The sequence below is a fragment of the Papio anubis genome, chromosome 19, assembly GCF_008728515.1.
Source record: "Papio anubis isolate 15944 chromosome 19, Panubis1.0, whole genome shotgun sequence".
Taxonomy (NCBI): domain Eukaryota; kingdom Metazoa; phylum Chordata; class Mammalia; order Primates; family Cercopithecidae; genus Papio; species Papio anubis.
Genome location: NC_044994.1, coordinates 49434979 through 49453202, shown reverse-complemented (window position 1 = coordinate 49453202; position 18224 = coordinate 49434979). Strand labels below are relative to the sequence as shown.

Genomic DNA, 18224 nt, shown 5'->3' with positions numbered 1-18224 from the left:
AGGAAATAAAAAGAAAAAGAAAACAAAACTATATAAAGATTTTAAAAACAAACATCACATATCTGAACCACAGATACTCATGCCATTGACTTTGGAGTTTCCTATTTCATGAAAGGCATTTTGTATACAGAAGACTCAAAAGTACTGTAAGGCACCTAGTAGAATCCAATGGTACAGACATGGCAGATATTCAATAAAATAATTTTAACTCCTACTGATATGTTATCTTTGTTGTTCATATATTAACCTAGTAAAAATCAGCCAATAGATGGAGTGGCATTGACCTGTAAAACTTCTGAGGACCCATGCAAGCTTAGCGTTCTCTGAAGTCCTCTATAATTTATCATCTATTGCAACTCACATTTAGCATAAGCTACAAGCTTATATTGTTAATCATTCTTCTATGTTTATGTGCTGACTCACAAATAAATGGGCCTATGTGGACTTTATTTTCACAATCTTTTTTTTTTTTTTTTTCTTTTTTTTTTTGAGACAGAGTCTCGCTCTGTCGCCCAGGCTGGAGTGCAGTGGCCGGATCTCAGCTCACTGCAAGCTCCGCCTCCCGGGTTCACGCCATTCTCCCGCCTCAGCCTCCCGAGTAGCTGGGACCACAGGCGCCCGCCACCTCGCCCGGCTAATTTTTTGTATTTTTTAGTAGAGACGGGGTTTCACCGTGTTAGCCAGCATGGTCTCGATCTCCTGACCTCGTGATCCGCCCATCACAATCTTAATAATATCTACATAACTTAGTAACTTTGTTATAAATCTGAAGTTTCATAAAATTATGTCTTATCAACTATGTTCTGGTAGAAGAATTACACATTTTTGCTTAACCTTTTCTGACTTTCTATTGTCTATCAAACACAGTAAGTCCTCACTTAATGTGAGGATTTAGTATGTTCTTGAAAACTGACCTATAATGAAACCAACTGTACCATAGGCTAATTGATATTTAAGAGTTAAGTTTCTATGGCACATTTCTGGTCACAAAAACATCACCAAACTCAGAAAGACCCAAAACACTTCCAATATTAAACACTGAAATGAAGTTGAGCTCTACAAACATTTAAGAAAGATTAATAAAAATGTTACCAGGACCATCCTGATGAAATAATTGGAAAAGTTCTTTTTCTTACCATTTTTCTTTAATTATGACCTTTATTTGTAGGCACAGCTGCATAAAGAAACCAGACAGTCCAGTAGCACCAGAGCTTCTCCATTCCTGACCAGATACCAGAGGGAGATAAGATCCCCAACTGGTGCAAACTGGAACAAGTGACCCCTAGTTGCCTTTAGATCCTTAATGTTATCATTATAATACTAAAATTCCCTCCCCCAAAAGAACACCTCGCCATTTGTATCACGGGTTGCATGAAGACGTATGTTTATGCACTGAGCCTGTGCATCTGGAGTCCCACCCTGTGCATGCTAACATCCCTTTCCCTCTCCATACCCGGTTCTTAAACGCACCACGCCTTCTATTTTTCAGGGAGAGGGCATCTGTAGACCAAGAGTTCTTTCCTTCTCCAGGCCTGGCCAGGAATAAAGCCTGCTTGACTTTTTCCTGCTTTGCAACTGATACAAAGCAGGGAAAGAACTCCACCTGCCCACGACAAAAACAAGTAAGATCATTACTTACTCACTTACTCTAGTTCAGGGTCACGGGTGGCTGGAGTCTCTCCCAGCAACTCAGGGCACTAGGCAGAACCAGCCCTGGATAGGATGCCATCCCATGACAGAGTGCGGGTGCGCACGCCACACACTCTCACTCAGATGGGGACCAGTTAGAAATGCTAGTTCACCTAATGGGCACATCTTTGGGATGTGGAAGAAAACCAGAGTACCCACAGAAAACCCACATGGACCTGGGGAGAAAGTATAAAGGCCACACAGACAGTGACCCTAGCTGAGAATTACTTTTTTCTCTTCAACATTATGATGAAATGATGTTGAATGAAATGACATTATTCAAGGCCCTGCTGTAATAGTCACACTCCTTCCTATGAAATTCAAAGCCCTCTCTATACTCAGGCACTATACTAGACTCCCATCCTCAACCTACGTTCTAGCCACTCTACTACACAGCATTTACCACACTTGCTGTACGCTTCTGTGCCGTCAAACATTTGCCAGTCTGGTTCCCTCTGCAATTCAAGATGACACACCCCTAATTATCCTGCAAAGCCCACCCCATCAACTCTTCTGTGAAGCTTCCAGAATCCACCACCACTTTTCCATCACCACAACTCCCTCAGAGGGAAAATCCCTCTCTCCATTTGGCAGACACTTTTACTAAAGCATTTTCACAGGTATTATTATTGTTATTATGCCTTCTCCTTTGTGAAACTTTCTCAGACTTCCATACCCAGAATTAAGCACTCCATTTATTGCCTACCTCAGTCCCTGGTATGTAATTCTACTCCAGCATAGGACACAGAAGCTGGAATCATCTGTCTGTATAATTACCTCCCCTGTGCCCCGTGAGGAAATCATCTTATTCATCATTGTTTCCCCAGGGCCTGGTTAGTACTTGATACACAGTAGGTGTTCAATAAATGTTATTAAATTGATAAACAAAATACAGCTGCTTTCTGCCAAATCAGAAAAAATTTATACTGAGCCTTCAGTTAAGACACGTGCCTCCTTAGCATTCTAGCAGAACCCTGACTCTTCAGTGACCACATAATAGGAAACGAAAGTGGATATGCAGCAGACTAAGGTGGTTTTAGGGACTGAGGATCTGGCTTGTGGAGGAGGCAGGCTTCCAGCAGAGGGGAAAAACAGATCCTTTAAACATTGAACACTTTCATGTTACCTCCAGGAAGCTTCTTTACATGCCAGAGGCTGGTGCTGCAAGGAGCACCGTTAACATTCAGTAAAATAAGCCCCAGTAAAACCGCTTCCTCATCACCTCCAGGAAGCGACAGGCGAAAGTGCATTTTCACTTAGACATTCCCATAGAAAACAGTCAACTGGGAAAATAACAACTACTTGTATTCTTAAAATCAGTTAATTGTGTATAAGATTTAATATACACAATTCTTAAAAAGAAGACCATAAACCAAACACACGGCATAATGTTTAAAACACGGTTGTATTCTAATTTGCCAAACCCCATCACAAGAAAATATGCATCTGTAGACATGTATGCTACAGTATAATTTTTTTTTTACTTTGTGTTTATGTTTTTAAAGTTTTGGATGCATGAATCAGAAACTGCAAAATGAAGAGACCAGGCTACAAGGTCTACCATAAATACAGAAAAAGATATGCGAAGGCTCATAGAGTACAATCACATGCTTAAATAAATTTGCATAGCAGGTAATGCCATTGCTCTCAGGAAAGCTGTAGTCCAAAATGAAGCTTTCCACTACAATGTATTCATAAAAATGAGCAAAAATAGGATATCACTGAACTTGTCTTAAAAAGAAAAATGTGGCCGGGCGCGGTGGCTCAAGCCTGTAATCCCAGCACTTTGGGAGGCCGAGACGGGCGGATCACGAGGTCAGCAGATCGAGACCATCCTGGCTAACACGGTGAAACCCCGTCTCTACTAAAAAATACAAAACACTAGCCAGGCAAGGTGGCGGGCGCCTGTAGTCCCAGCTACTCGGGAGGCTGAGGCAGGAGAATGCGTAAACCCGGGAGGCGGAGCTTGCAGTGAGCTGAGATCCGGCCACTGCACTCCAGCCTGGGCGGCAGAGCGAGACTCCGTCTCAAAAAAAAAAAAAAAAAAAAAAAAAAGACAAATGTTATATAACTATGAATAACTGGTTGTTCTGTTTTCTACAAAAACAATTATCTTCAAAAGATTTAAATACTATTTCTATCGATTGCATGGAGATAAAACATTTTTTAACAAGATGTGCCTCAATCTATAAGCATTTTGAGAACCAAGCTTAAAACAGCTTTGAAAGAAAAATAAACATAATGTTACTACACTTTGGCTCTAAAAATACCCCTTCATGCTATAATAATTATATGCTCTATAATTATTAAATTATGGACATATATAATTCAGAAAGTTACACTTCGCAAACGCAACATTGTTTATAAAAGTTTTAACTTTTCTTGGCTTCTTTTCCTGCTTTCTCATAAGGAAAACACCTATACTTAAGAGAAAGTAATGCAAAGACTAGCCTTTGTATTAAAAATAAACTTTATCGGTGAAAGCGTGGCACAAAGATGTCTGCTGGCAGAAAAGAACATTTTCTTTCCAAAGCCAGAAGCTCCCTAACTCAATTTTGTAACGTAAATAATAATTAGAGTAATGAATATAAGAATACAGACACATTCAATGAATGTTCTCTCTTAGTCAATTTTTCTAAGGTTTGAGCAAAATATCTTCAACACCCAATTTCAAATAGCTAACTCTACTATATTTTTGTTTTTAACTATAACCTGCCCATATTGTTTTAGAAAGTAAGCAGACATTAATAAATAACTGGATTTCTAATTGACCAAGACTACTAACACCATGCCAAAATTTTTTTAAATGATTTGTTACTGAAAATTATTTATTTTGCATGCTCTTGAAGACTTCTTTACCTGCAGATGGCTGGGAAACATTCTTGAAGACCTTTCTTTTTAACTAAAGATCCTTCAAGGCAGTACATAATGATATCCATAACCTTTGACAGAAAAGAACAGATTTAAAATTAATTTCAAATGCTTAATTTTCCAAAATGTAAATGGTTAACTTAGGCCTCATTTGCCCATAAAAAGTCTATATAGTTTTATTTTAGTATTTAAAATAAAAACAAAAGCAATTTAAGCCATGTGTATATTTCAGTCTATCCTTTCTCTTATCTGTGAAAAGAAATTTAAAGGACAGTGCAATAAAATAAAGACAACAGACTTGTTTAAAGTCAATTCATATTTATGTACATAATAGGTAGCTTTATTCAACATATTATATATTTTATTTATAATGAAAGATGTCAAAGGTAACATAACCTTTACATATTACAGACCTTTACATATTATGGACCAATTCTAAGTGAATGGTGAATGAACATGAAAATCGTTTTGATTTTTGAGGAAATTTAAATAAGTCTTCCAGAAATGGCACAAAAATTAATTTTAGTTATCTCTCTCTTACACATACACACACACACACACACACTCATTCTTTCTCTCTCGCTCACCCTTTATCTCTTTTAGAGATGCTGGAAATAAAGATGCTGATTTATATTACTTCATTAAAATATTTAATTTAGGTTGCTGATGGATCATTTAAAACAGGATAGTCTTACCTCCACAAGAAGATCCACAACATCTGTGGGCATCTTTTCAATAAGAATTTCAATGACTCTCAGAATCTCCCCTTTAGCTCGTGCGAGAGTTGTTGTGTGAATATTCTGCTGTGATTGGGTATTTGCTGCAAGGGCCGTATGTCTGTGTACCTACAAAACATTTCTAAGCTGTAGATATGATTGACACTGATATAGTTTTACATTTCTAGCCATGGTTTATTTTTCACTTTCTAATACTATAGAAAAAAATAAACTTCTTGGGGGTGAGTCAGAAAATACTTTTGATTGCAAAAACAATATTAGTATAATAAAAACTCAATAGGTATTGCCTAATAGAATTCTGTAAGTTTCTGAACATTACATGAGATGTTAATACAACACTATCATGACATGTTTAAAAAGAAACATATTGAGGACTTGTGAATTTGGTACATTTGAAACTAAGGTAGACAGAAGTTGGCAGATGCCCAGGAAGTAAAAGATACGATCCTTGCTCTCAAGTAATGATAGTGCAGCTGACCCCTGAACAACATGGGTTTGAAATGCATGACCCGACTTATACTCAGATTTTCTTCTGCCTCTGGGCCTCTGAGACAGCAAGACCAATCCCCTCCCCTTCCTCCCCCTCAGCCTACTCAATGTGGAGACGACAAGGATGAAGACCTTTATGATGATCCACTTGCACTTAATTAATAGGACATCGATTTTCACTTCCTTATGAGTTTCTTCACATTTTCTTTTCTCTAGTTTACTTTAAGATTACAGTATATAATATATATAACATACAAAATATGTGTTAATTGACTGTTTACATTATCAGTAAGGCTTCTGGTCAACAGTGGGCTAACAGTAGTTAACTTTTGGAATAGTCAAATACTATTCGTGGGTTTTTGACTGCTAGGGGGATTGGTGCCCCTAACTCCCTTACTGTTCGAGGATCAACTACAAATAATATTTTAACCACACTGTGTCCCAGAAATTATTCTCTAAGTGCTTTACAATTAAGCTGGGAAATCCAAATGAACATGCCTCCAAAAATAATGAGCATGGCAAATAATATAAATTCAATGTGATTTTCCCCATACAATTGTAAGCTTTATAGTTTGGATGAGAAAGAATATTAACAGGCCCAGGCCGGGCACGGTGGCTCAAGCCTGTAATCCCAGCACTTTGGGAGGCCGAGACAGGTGGATCACGAGGTCAGGAGATCGAGACCATCCTGGCTAACACGTTGAAACCACGTCTCTACTAAAAAATACAAAAAAACTAGCTGGGCGAGGTGGCGGGCGCCTGTAGTCTCAGCTACTCAGGAGGCTGAGGCAGGAGAATGGCGTGAACCCAGGAGGCGGAGCTTGCAGTGAGCTGAGATCTGGCCACTGCACTCCAGCCTGGGCGACAGAGCAAGACTCCGTCTCAAAAAAAAAAAAAGAATATTAACAGGCCCTGGACTAGCCTGTGAAGAGCCATAAGGTAGCAGGCATAGAAATGGGGTAGAGGTCAGAGACAATAATAAGAAACACTTTAGCATTTTACTCTAATACTCTAAGATTGAATAGTAAAGTGGAAAACTTGTGTGTGTTTTTTGTTTTATTTATTATTTAACATTTACAGACAGTGTTTCACTTCACTATGTTGCCCAGGCTAGACTCAAACTCCTAGGCTCAAGTGATCCTCCTGCCTCAGCCTCCCAAATAGCTAGGACTACAGGCACATGCCACAGTAACAGGCTGAAAATTTGCTTTTAAAGGTAATAAATGTGGACTGTTATTTTAAAATTACCTTTCCAACCAAAAGCTGGAGTAGAATGAATTCAAAGCATGGGTATTCTAAGAGTTCATTAAAAAAAAAAACTCATATGTAAATGGTGCAAGGGAAGTTTGAAAACACAATCAATACAAGGACCTGTCAGACTAATGTGACTATATTCAATATTTTCACTATATTCAATATTATATTCAATGTTTTGAATATTATTCAAAATATTCAGTATATTCAATAGTGAATATTTTCACTATATTCAATATTCAATATTTTTCACTATATTCAATATTACAACCTGTGCATATTCCACTGATGGGAAAAACTGGCAAAAAAAAAAATCTTCCAAGACCGATAAAATTGACCACTTGTACCCACGTACATATACACACATTATATATAACTATATAATACCTACAAAATAAATACATACATATGTATATTTTAAATCTAGTGGAACCTTACTATAACACTATGCACTATTAGAAAAATGCACACCCTTAGTCTACAAATTTATTTTAGATATGAATTCAAAGCCTCAGTGCCTCACATAAGCCTATACAAAATGCTGTTAGGACTTTCTTTCCTCCCCTCCCAGCGAAATCTGGCACAAATAGTTACAGCATGCCTATTAGGGATAGCTCTGGGGCAGACATAGGCCCAATAGGTTTCAGTTTATCTGAGTAGACTCAGAGGTATTTATTATTTTAAAAATTCATCATAGCTACAGGAAAAACAACTCAGACAGAGCCCACACCCTATGGACACTGCGTCTGCCCATTATTCATGCTGAAATGGAATAAACCTTTAAAAAAATTTAAGAGCTGATCATTCTTTCCTTTTCCTCCTCCTACTAAGACCTATAGGAAAGTTCCAATAATTGGCTCATTGTTCTTTACTAGTTTTCCAGTTAGATGTGGGCAATTAGTTTGAACACTAAGAATGTGAGAATCAATTGGCATTCAAGTCTTTATCTGTGACAAGTAATAGGAAAAACAATTAGCAAGTTTATGACTTACATTTTTTGTTTACAGTTGGAGAGCCGGTGCTAAATAACAAGTTTAGTTTTGATGACAAGTAGGTACTTATCTGTGAAAAACGTGAACACCTTTAATGTCTTTGAGTTTTCATATGCCTGCTATAATTCAGATTGAAAAATGATTGTCAAAGATTTACAAGTGAATTAACTGTGAGAACAGAAATGAATACAGAAGCACAGGTAATGAATGCACCACACCATGGAATTCAGTGTGCATGCACACAGACACATGTGTTCATTTCAGTACTAAATTATTAACTTGCATTGTTCTAGAACAAACTAGAAAGACTATTTGTGGATATGAACCCTCAGCTTATAGTATCAAATAATTCCTCTGAATGAGAAGATGGCGCACACTGAGAAGCTCCGCTCACCTCTTTGGCTATGGTGGTGATGAAGGCGGGTGGTCTGGCGGTGGCAATGAGCGAGAGGGCATGCCTTGCAGAGCGGGCCGAGTCAGCTGCTGGGCTCAGAGGCAGCCCCATTGTGATGCTAAACAGGGATCAGAAAAAGGGAAAAAAAGAAAAGAAGCATTAGAAATATAGACTGAAAAGATTAGACACAGCTTATAATGTCAGTTCAAGGTCAATGGGAGCACTCAAACAGTTAGAATATAATGGACTTGCAACAATGGGCAGTGATTAGGAGTCAGAGTGTTCTGGCATCAAATACAAAATGGAATAATTAACCGTGAAGATTGAAAACAGTATGTGCATCTGTCCAAAGTGTTAAAAACGCCTTGTTAACAAATTATCAAGAACTAGTACTGAATACATATCACAAAGCTCAGAATGAGGTAAGAACGAATTATCGTGCTGAGTATTTTCAAATTTTTCCTAAAAATAGTTATTTATAAAGCCATATTAAAAGACTGTATCTAAGGCTGTATATCTGAAAGGAAGGCAAGATTCACTCCTGTCTATAAAATCGTCACAAGTATTGAGAATGACAAAATTATTTTTCGTTTGTATATTATTTTTCATTTGAAATATCCTTATACCGCCGGTATACCCCAGTTTAGTACTTTTAGACCCAATCTACTAAACAGCATGCTCCACCAACAGTTACTTAGTACTAATGCCAAAAATTCTATTAACTGATACTAATTCTGTTTATATAAAGAAGAAATGGCATGATGTTGTCCAGGCTATTTGTAAGACGATGCACACAATGAAAGAGATCTTCCCAAACTGTCAGAATGCCAGGGTCATGATAGGAGAGTAATGCTATATTCACTCTCCACCTATACTACATGAAAATATCAACATTCTTGTTTCCAAGCTTCCTTTATATTATATATAATCCACTGGGTACAATATCAAGACTATTATTAAAATGTGGTACGTGATCTGCCCATTAACTGTATACAAGGAGTATTTTGTTACTCAGTATGGGATATAATTATAGTTTCCCGAGTTAAATATTTTTATATTTAAATATGTATATGAAGACATGTATAAGAAATATGTATATGAACACTTATCCTACTCCAATTAAATGAGTCTATGTGCTTCATGTGTAAACTGGATTGTATTTACTGAAAATTCTCAAAAAGTTGATAGGTATCTCTATAACTGATCTAAGAACCATTATTTTAACTTGTAGCTGAAAATAAAAATTACGTAGGCATTCTCATCATTGTGAAAGGAAGTTCTGCTTATAAGTCTTTGTGACTGTTACACTGCTTAAATCTCTGACTGGTAGTATAACTGTCTCTCTTCTTTTTCCCATATCGAGGGTAGAGATGAAGCAGGGGCTCAGAGGAGAGGAGTATGGAGAGTTTTCCTTTGATGTTTAACACTGAAAAGAAAGATGTGAGCTGAGAGAACACACACATACTGAACAATGCACAAGCAGAAGGCATCGGTGGGCATCTCCCACCTCCCTGCCACGGAAGAGCCCAGCACTCTTGGGTCCCAGTAGGAGTTAGAAAGAGGTGTTTTGTGAGAAAGCAGGATGGGCAGTTGGCCAGTTTCTTTTCTGGATTAAACTTGGCTAATTGCAAATTCAGTGAAAGAAATGTTTACTGTGTGAATAGTGCTGAGGCTAGACGGCTTAATACTTATTGTAAAATTCAGATTATAAACCCAAATTTTAAGTCAAGTTTTCAAGGATTCAAAAGCCAATTAAACTTTGTAGATACCCTGTGATGCTTCCTTTCATCCATCAGTGTAGATGAATAGGGACTGATGATACTGAAAGGCTATAAACAATCAAAATGTTACATTAGTTGAATAATTCTAAATAAAATGAAATCAAGTTTGGGAAAATCAATAAAATCACAGAATGTTGGAGTTGGGAAAGCTTTCCCAGGCAACCTCCCTGACAAGCAGTCAGCCAGGGAAAAGGAATGTCCACCTCCTGGGCAGCCCATCCTAGATCTGGAAGGCCCGCTACAGGGGAAGAACTGGGTGCAGAGCCCAAGGTCTAGGTTGAAAGCCAGGCTTTTCTGTGTTATTTCATGCCCTTTGCATCTGCTCCAGAATATCCCTATAAAGTGGTTGATACAGGTATTTACAAGTGAGAAGTCGGGCCCGAGAACTTAAGTGAGGGGCTGGGTAGTTGTGTGATGTCTTTCAGGACAGCTAACCTTTGGAGAAAATACAGTGGGGAGAGGTGTGACCATATTGTGGTTACTTGGATTACTGAACCAGTACTGTGACTAAACTCAGTGGCTTTGGATGAGTGGCTAGATTGCATCTTTGAGAGAAGATTTTAGTGATACGTTATTATACTTGGCCTTCAGCTGTTTTATTCAACATTAATAATGGTTTGAAGACACAGGATGTACAGTTATCAGCTGGTGTGGTTATAAAGTTGTAAGGGAGAGCAGTTATATTACGTAACAGAACTAAGATCTACAAAGTCATCAAAAAGATCAGACTCAGCTAAATAAGAAGTCTTATGTGTGGGTACAAAAATGACCAACTTTACAGGGGTGGGATTGGCAATACACTGCTGAACCAGGCTTGTGAACTCCTGAGGATTGCATCTGAAACATAAATATGAATGGTAGTGATCCTGCTACCCAAAGAACTGGGCTGTGTCATGAGAAATATAGTAATAGGGAAGGTGTTACTCCTGCTGTAGTTCACGGCTCTGGGTGCCTGTCTGTCCTCCCCGTGGATATACTGCTACCTAGGTGCTAAGAGAAAGGGTCTGGCTTCTGCAGGACAAGAGTTACAGTGTCCTCCTAGAATCCAGAGATGTCCAGTCTGTCCCCAGCTGTGTGCTGCTGGGATCCCTTATCATTGGAAACCAACATAAGCAGGATCATAGCAAACTCACCATTACCTCTAAGTTCTTGCTTCCATCCCTTCTCTGGTTGTTTTCACGGAAAAGAAATGTTTAGTGAGAGGCTAAGAGAGGGACACACACACACACACACACACACACACACACCCAGAATGAAGAGATACAATCATGTGTGCACCTGAGTGTGGAAATAGTCAGCTGACAGATCTTCAGGGCTCATGCCACAGTGACAAGTGGATACTTTCCCCTTACCCTTATGGTGTGTCCTGTGGCCACCCTGGACTGAATAAGCACAACATCTGTAAAATGGGTATATTAAAATATCTACTTCACAGCACTGACAAGACGACTAAATGAGGAAACAAATACAAAAACAACTAGCCCTGCCGGTTCCTATATTATATGTACAATAACTGCTTCTTCTGACCAAAGATGCTTCTCATAAAAAGAAGCAAGGTGAAGGGAAAATAAGATAAACTACCAGCAGGTCGCTGTTTCAAGCCAAAAGGTGTAGCCATGCATGGTCCTTCCCCCATGTCAACAAATGGCCTTGTAAATTTGGGGGAATCAGCAAACTTCTTATAGTAAGAAAAATGATAAAGGTTGGTGCTTTGGTGCTGGATGGTGGGTCTAGAAGAGAAGCTATAGGGTAAGGGGGAAGGAAGTGAATCAAAGACATGTGAACCTACTGCCCACTGAGTTCACTGGAAGCTGGAAAAGCCAGTGCTCTTGAAGAGGCATCAGTGTGCGCACCTGAGGGATTCCCTCCATTGGTGTCCGGCAGTCTGAGCGCAAGACTGCAGAGTGTGGATAACTCTACAGCTCTGAGGTCAGGGCTCTGCAGCGACTTGGAGGGTATGGCATCCACAGCGCAAAAGTAGGGGGCTGCGTGTGTGAGGGTAGAGAGGTGGTCAAGGCATAGAGAGAAACCTTGTGTCCCTCCTCTAGTCTACTCAATTCACCGTCATCATAGTCATCTTCCCAAAGCACCACCTTTGTTTCCTGGTTGCCCTACTTAAAAGTAACCTTCTCTACCACTTCTAGGAAAAACTCTAAACAGCTCGGCTTAAGATTCTAGGCCCTCCATAATCTAGTTCCCTAATTTTCAACACACTCTTTTCAACACCAATGCTCCTGAAGTCAGGCTAATTTCCAAGCTGGTCCCTAAAGGTCTGTTCCTTATTTTATTCCAGTATTTTGCTAATGCTTCTCCTCCACCCCTTTCCCCACTGGCACAGTCTCCTCCCTCCTCTCTGTTCAATTCTGGTCTTCCCACATGGTATTCTCTAACTGCTGCAGCACTCATTGACTTCTAGTGAAACAAAAATAATCAACAACAAACCCCATTTATTCCAGGCCCTTAATACTAAATCACATTCTGCCAGGACTTATGAATTAGTTTTATATTACGGGCTCTGTACAGATTTGAAACATGCCTGTCAATTCTGTGTGTCTCCCCAAAGTGCCCAGTTCAGCCCCTGGACATGGTGGTAGCTCCATACTTACGCAGTAAGTGAAGTAGCTGGCAAATTCAGCAGGAGGAAAAAAAAATCATTTAAGCTAGTTATTGGACTGAATTGACCAGGCAATGAAGTCAAAGCAATTGATCTGGTAGTCCCAACAGATGAAGTCTAATTCTACATTTGGTTATCTCTAAAGTCAAGAGTGCATTGTCTGTGTGATATGCTTCAATGTGGGATGAAGAAGGACCATACTATCAGAGGTTTGAAATTAAAGGAGTATCAACCTTATTCTGGAATCTGCATGTAAACATGGAACGCATTTGTTTCATCTGATCCCGCCTATCTGGCTATTATGCGGATTATCTGTTACACAGGTTTACAGGATGGGTCTTTTGGTTCTCTTTATTCTAAAAAAAAAGTGGTCATGACAGGCTCTCTGTTTTACTCAGCATTTCAGTGTACACACCCAATATGAAATATCGGAGATGACAAATATTTTAAATAAAAATATGAATGGAAAAATAGTCCACGCCAGGCTGAGGTCCCTCTTCACAGAACTGCTCATTAATCCTGTTCTAAAGCTCACTCTATCGTGGTGAAAACGTTTCAAAAGTTACATGAAAGAACGCTTTGGTTAAATGTCATGATCTAAAATTGTCAGACTTTATCATCTGTCAAATTAAGCAACAGTGTAAGGGAATATTCCAGGGGGGCCGGTGGGGGAGACACATAAAATTTCATTGAATAGCCTGTAAATTTTGGTCAATAGGAGCGGGGTAATGAAAAGAGTCCCCACCAAAAACAAAGACTACTAAAATGACTTTAAAAATGCATACTTAATGTATAGCCCCCGGGATTCCCATTTTATTCCTTCCTGGCTAAACAGGTATGTTAATATTTGTCCTCAATTTAACAAGATATCTTCAATTCCTCTGTCATGTTGTACCTTTATTTCATAACTCGCAGGTGGCATTGAGTTCCTAAACACAAAGGTGGCAATTCCTTCCTCAAATGTATATCTTTAAGATCTATTTCCTGTATGCTAAATACAATCACAGTGAATAAAAACTATGCTAATAGGATTTACTTATATGGCTTCCTCAGATTATAAATTTTCTGTTAAGAATAAATTTTACAGAAACAGGAAAAATATGAATAGCTTAAATATGGAATCCTAAAGCATCTTAGCATTTGTATGATGTGTTTCTTTCTCCACTCTTCACCCCCAAAATTCAAGAATGGTTGAGATTTGAGTTAGCGTACAAAAAATGTTTTTCTCCCATTCTATGTAGTTCAAAAAGAATCTTTCTAATACATGGCACTTATCTGTGTGTCATCAAAGCATGTGTGGTTTCCAGTGACTTTATGCTTCTCTCTGAATGTTTGGTAAACTGTGATGATCCCAGAAAAGCAGTGGGCAGTCTGTAATTCACTAATGTCCCTCAGCTGTGGCAGTATGTGACGCTCGCCCGGCCCCTTCAGCAGCTGGGCCGGCACTGCTCCACTGTTCCCTTTCAGAGTAAAGGTCCTGCCACATGAAGGAGGCAAATGGATCAAAATCACAGACCACAACTTAGACAAATGGAAGACAAACCTTCTAAGAGCACAAGAATTTTTCTGCTCCTTTGTATAGTGGGATTTTCTGCTGTTTCTAACATTTTATCAATCAATATGTACATAACCATACTGATCTAACAAAATTATGAATGCATAAAAAGGATAATATTATATGTTTCTACTTTTCTCACAATTAGCTCGGGATGGCTCAGTCTATGATTCCAATGACGTGCAGTCTCAATTTTCTCTTAAACAGTTCATCATGGATGAACAGTCCATCACCATTATTAAAAAATTTCCTCACATAAGATTTTACCTGCGAATCACTCACCTTTTTAAGGGTGGCATAGCCATATGGTACAGGAGCTGCAAGATGGGAGTTGGGAAACCTGAGTGACAGTCTTGACTCTTTGAGTACCACTGTGACCTCAGCCAAGTTGTTTAATCTGTTTAAACCTTATTTTTACTTAATAGCACATTAGGGATACTGGATCAGATGATGTTGAAAAAGATTTTCATCTCTAAAATGAAAATCTTTAAATCCCATGACTTTATTCAACATTTATTGTTAGCAAATCACTTGGCAAATGTTATGAGTAAATAAGAATAAACATATAATATATGACACAAGTACTCAGGAGTTTACTGATATGTAAATGTGGCTTTTACATCCTAGAAGGTACAAAATCTTTGATGAAAATAATTTTTTTTTTGAGATAGCGTCTTGCTCTGTTGCCCAGGCTGGAGTACAGTGGTACAATCACAGCTCACTGCAGCCTTGACCTCTTCGGCTCAAGTGATCTTCCTGCCTCAGCCTCCTAGTTAGCTGGAACTACATGCTCCTATAGCTTTTTAAAATTTTGTAGAGACAGGTTCTCACTATGTTGTCCAGGCTGGTCTCAAACTCCTGGGCTCAAGTGATCCCGCCTCAGCCCCCCAAAGTGCTGGGATTACACTTGTGAACCACCATGTCCAGCTGAAAATAATTTTATTAAACATATCTAAAAATCTAAAGTACACTGAAAATTCTGATTATGTACTTTAACAAATTGTTTTAATTCTGTGGATGTTAAGATTTGGAATGCAAGATCGCATAGTGGTAGGAGCTTTGGCTTTTGGAACAAGCTAGACTAGGGTTTGAATCCTATTTTTTTCAGAGACTACAATGTTACTCTGGATAAGAGGCAGCAACTCTCTATCAGATTCATTTTTTTCTCATCTGCAAAATGGGGATGATAATGCCTGTTTCTTGAACTTCTCTAGAACAAGTTGAGGACATGGAGATCTGAATGGCACAGAAACTCATAGGTAATAAGCATTCAGTAGGAGGACTGCATCCCAGGCCTCTATATCCCTGCATAAGGCTATGTGGTAGGTGTTAAAAGCAAAGAAAAAACTCACTGCAACAATCTTTTCATAAAGTAAAGACATACCAATCCTTTATCTGACCCTAATCTATTCCCCTGAGATAACTGGGATGGAAATTGTGTCTGAGATTTATTCATTTATTTAGAATCAAGGTCTTGTTCTGTCACCCAGGCTGTAGAGTAGTGGTCCAATCACCACTTACTGCAGCCTTGGCCTCCCAGGCTCAAGCCATCCTTCCTCCTCAGCCTCCCAAGTAGCTGGGACTGCAGGTACATGCCACCATGCCCAGGTAATTATTTATTTTGTAGAGACAGAGGTCTCGCTATGTTACCCAGGCTGTTTTCAAACTCCTGAGCTTAAGCAGGCCTCCCAAAGTGCTGGGATTACAGGTATGAGCCACCACCTCCAGCCACTGTGTTTGAGTTTTACATGGGAGAATCCCACTTTAAGTTCTACAAGAAATTAACAAATAAAATTAGCTAAAAATAGCATTTTCCTCCTTTCACCAGATGTCTGGCATGCCTGTGCTTTCCTACCCCTTTCTTTTGCATGCCCCGTCCTTCCCCTCCTCTCCTCATAATCACTCAAATGACAGAACCAAGTGAAAACCCTCCTTGTATCCCTTCTGGTTACGCAGGGTGATTCATTTCACTATGTCCTGAATGTCTACACTTTTTACCTTCCTTCTCACTTTGTGTCATGGTTATTTTGGGGCAGATCTTGTCTTTCCTATAAGAGTGCAACTGTCTTGAAGACATGATCTTTGATTCCAATTTGCAACTACAGAGAATACCTAATGCTCCTTTCACATATTAGTTATTCGATATGCTTGATTAATTAATAAATAGTTAAGATTTGGCAAAATACCTGAAAACATTAGAAAACAACTGTAGATATTTTGATTTCAAAGATGTAAAATTGCATATCATGTTTCTAAAATAAAGGGGTAACCAATTCTGGAAAAAAATACTCTTTTTTTAAGAGTTGTGTCTCACTGTTACCCATGCTGGAGTGCAGTGGTTCGATCATGGCTCACTGCAACCCTGAACTTCTTGGCTTAAGCAATCCTTCCCTCTCAGCCTCCTGAACAGCTGGGATCACAGGTGTATGCCACATGCCCTGTTAATTTTTTATTTATTTATTTTTTAGAGATGGGTGTCTTCCTATTTTGCTCAGGCTGGTCTCAAATTCCTGGACTCAAGAGATCCTCTCACCTCAACCTCCCAAAGTGCTGAGATTACAAGCACGAGCCACCAAGCCCAGTCAGAAAATACCCTACTCATCTCGAAGCATATACAGTGTTTTAGGAGACCTCTCAGGAGTCGGCTTGGCAGGAGATGTCGGTACATGGGGGAGAGGCAAAAGGGAACTCTGCCATGATATGTGTTCTCCAGACAAGGCAGGGGACCTGACTGGTTGCCCTTCCACAAAACCCTTGCCCTTAGAAACTCTCAAGAAAATGAAGAAAGTAGGAAACATTGCTTATGGTTTTTCTTTTTCAATAAATGTGAACTGAAATTTTAAAAAGCACAAGCCAAACATAAAAGCTTCTTCATAAAGCAAGCTTAACATCACAGACAGAGGCAAGGCGGCTGAGCAGTGTTACTGTGTACACAGTAAATCAGGCACAAAAAGGGGCAGCCCAGCAGGGCAGCACAAGGGTAAGATCCACACTTAACCCCCTGCACACATCGCTGCTCCACTTCCCACCATCTCAGGCCTCTGCACCCTCTGCTGAGTGTGTCACGGATGTAACAGGCCATTTTCAATCTAAATCTTGTTATAGATTAATAAGTAAACATTTTCTTGCTTATTATGCAATTTATCATGATGAAAATTACATTGGACTCCTCAAGGCTACATGCTGATACATTCATTTATTCAGAGCTGTGTATAGAAAGTCATACTAATCTTCATGACAGAAAAGGATATAGTAGCAACATTTAAATTGCCTACTGAAAACTTCAGTTTTTGTGTCTGTGAACAAACTACATGTAGATAAGACCTAAGCACATCTTTATGCTTTCTGGTACAAGCCTAATGTAAATTTATTTAAAAACAAAATCAAACAAACAAACAAATACTAACCCTGAATAAAAGCCCATCACTTTTCCTCCCAGGCAAAACAGTGCATACTACTGAAATTGTGTTTTGATCAGATTTAAAAATGAGCTCCAAAATTAAGTCAAAGCAAAATTTTAGACAATCAAAAAATGTGAATGTTTCTCAAGACAAACCAGGAGAGCTGCAATAACAGAAGCCAGCACTGTTGACGTGTGGCGGGTGTACACGGCAGCTGCAGCCAAGGGGAGGGCAGAGGTTGAAAAGATGTCTGGGGCTTCACGCAAAGGCCAGCTGCCTCATACTATAGGCACAGACTCCTGGGCTCAAATTGCCTCCTAATCCTTCAAGTCCCATTGAGAATCTTCAGGCTTCCTGTATCCAGAAAACTATCCTGCCTACCATTATGCTAAACCGCTCATTCTAGAGTCAGGCAGCTCTTGATCTGCTGATTACAAGGCCCTAACA

The 18224-nt window shown here is 39.1% G+C and overlaps 1 protein-coding gene across 5 annotated transcripts in view; it reads right to left on the bottom strand.

Annotated features, from left to right (window-relative positions):
- The window catches only part of WDR7 (WD repeat domain 7), a 405254-nt gene that overhangs the window by 86083 nt on the left and 300947 nt on the right, over positions 1-18224 (bottom strand). For all 5 annotated transcript variants that reach the window (XM_009192785.4, XM_009192787.4, XM_003914404.3 and 2 more), the window contains 3 exons: positions 8427-8544; positions 5256-5405; positions 4549-4631 (listed from right to left, as the gene is read on the bottom strand). In XM_009192785.4, the coding sequence (XP_009191049.1) occupies positions 4549-4631; positions 5256-5405; positions 8427-8544 (351 nt within the window). The remainder of the gene's footprint in view (positions 1-4548; positions 4632-5255; positions 5406-8426; positions 8545-18224) is intronic.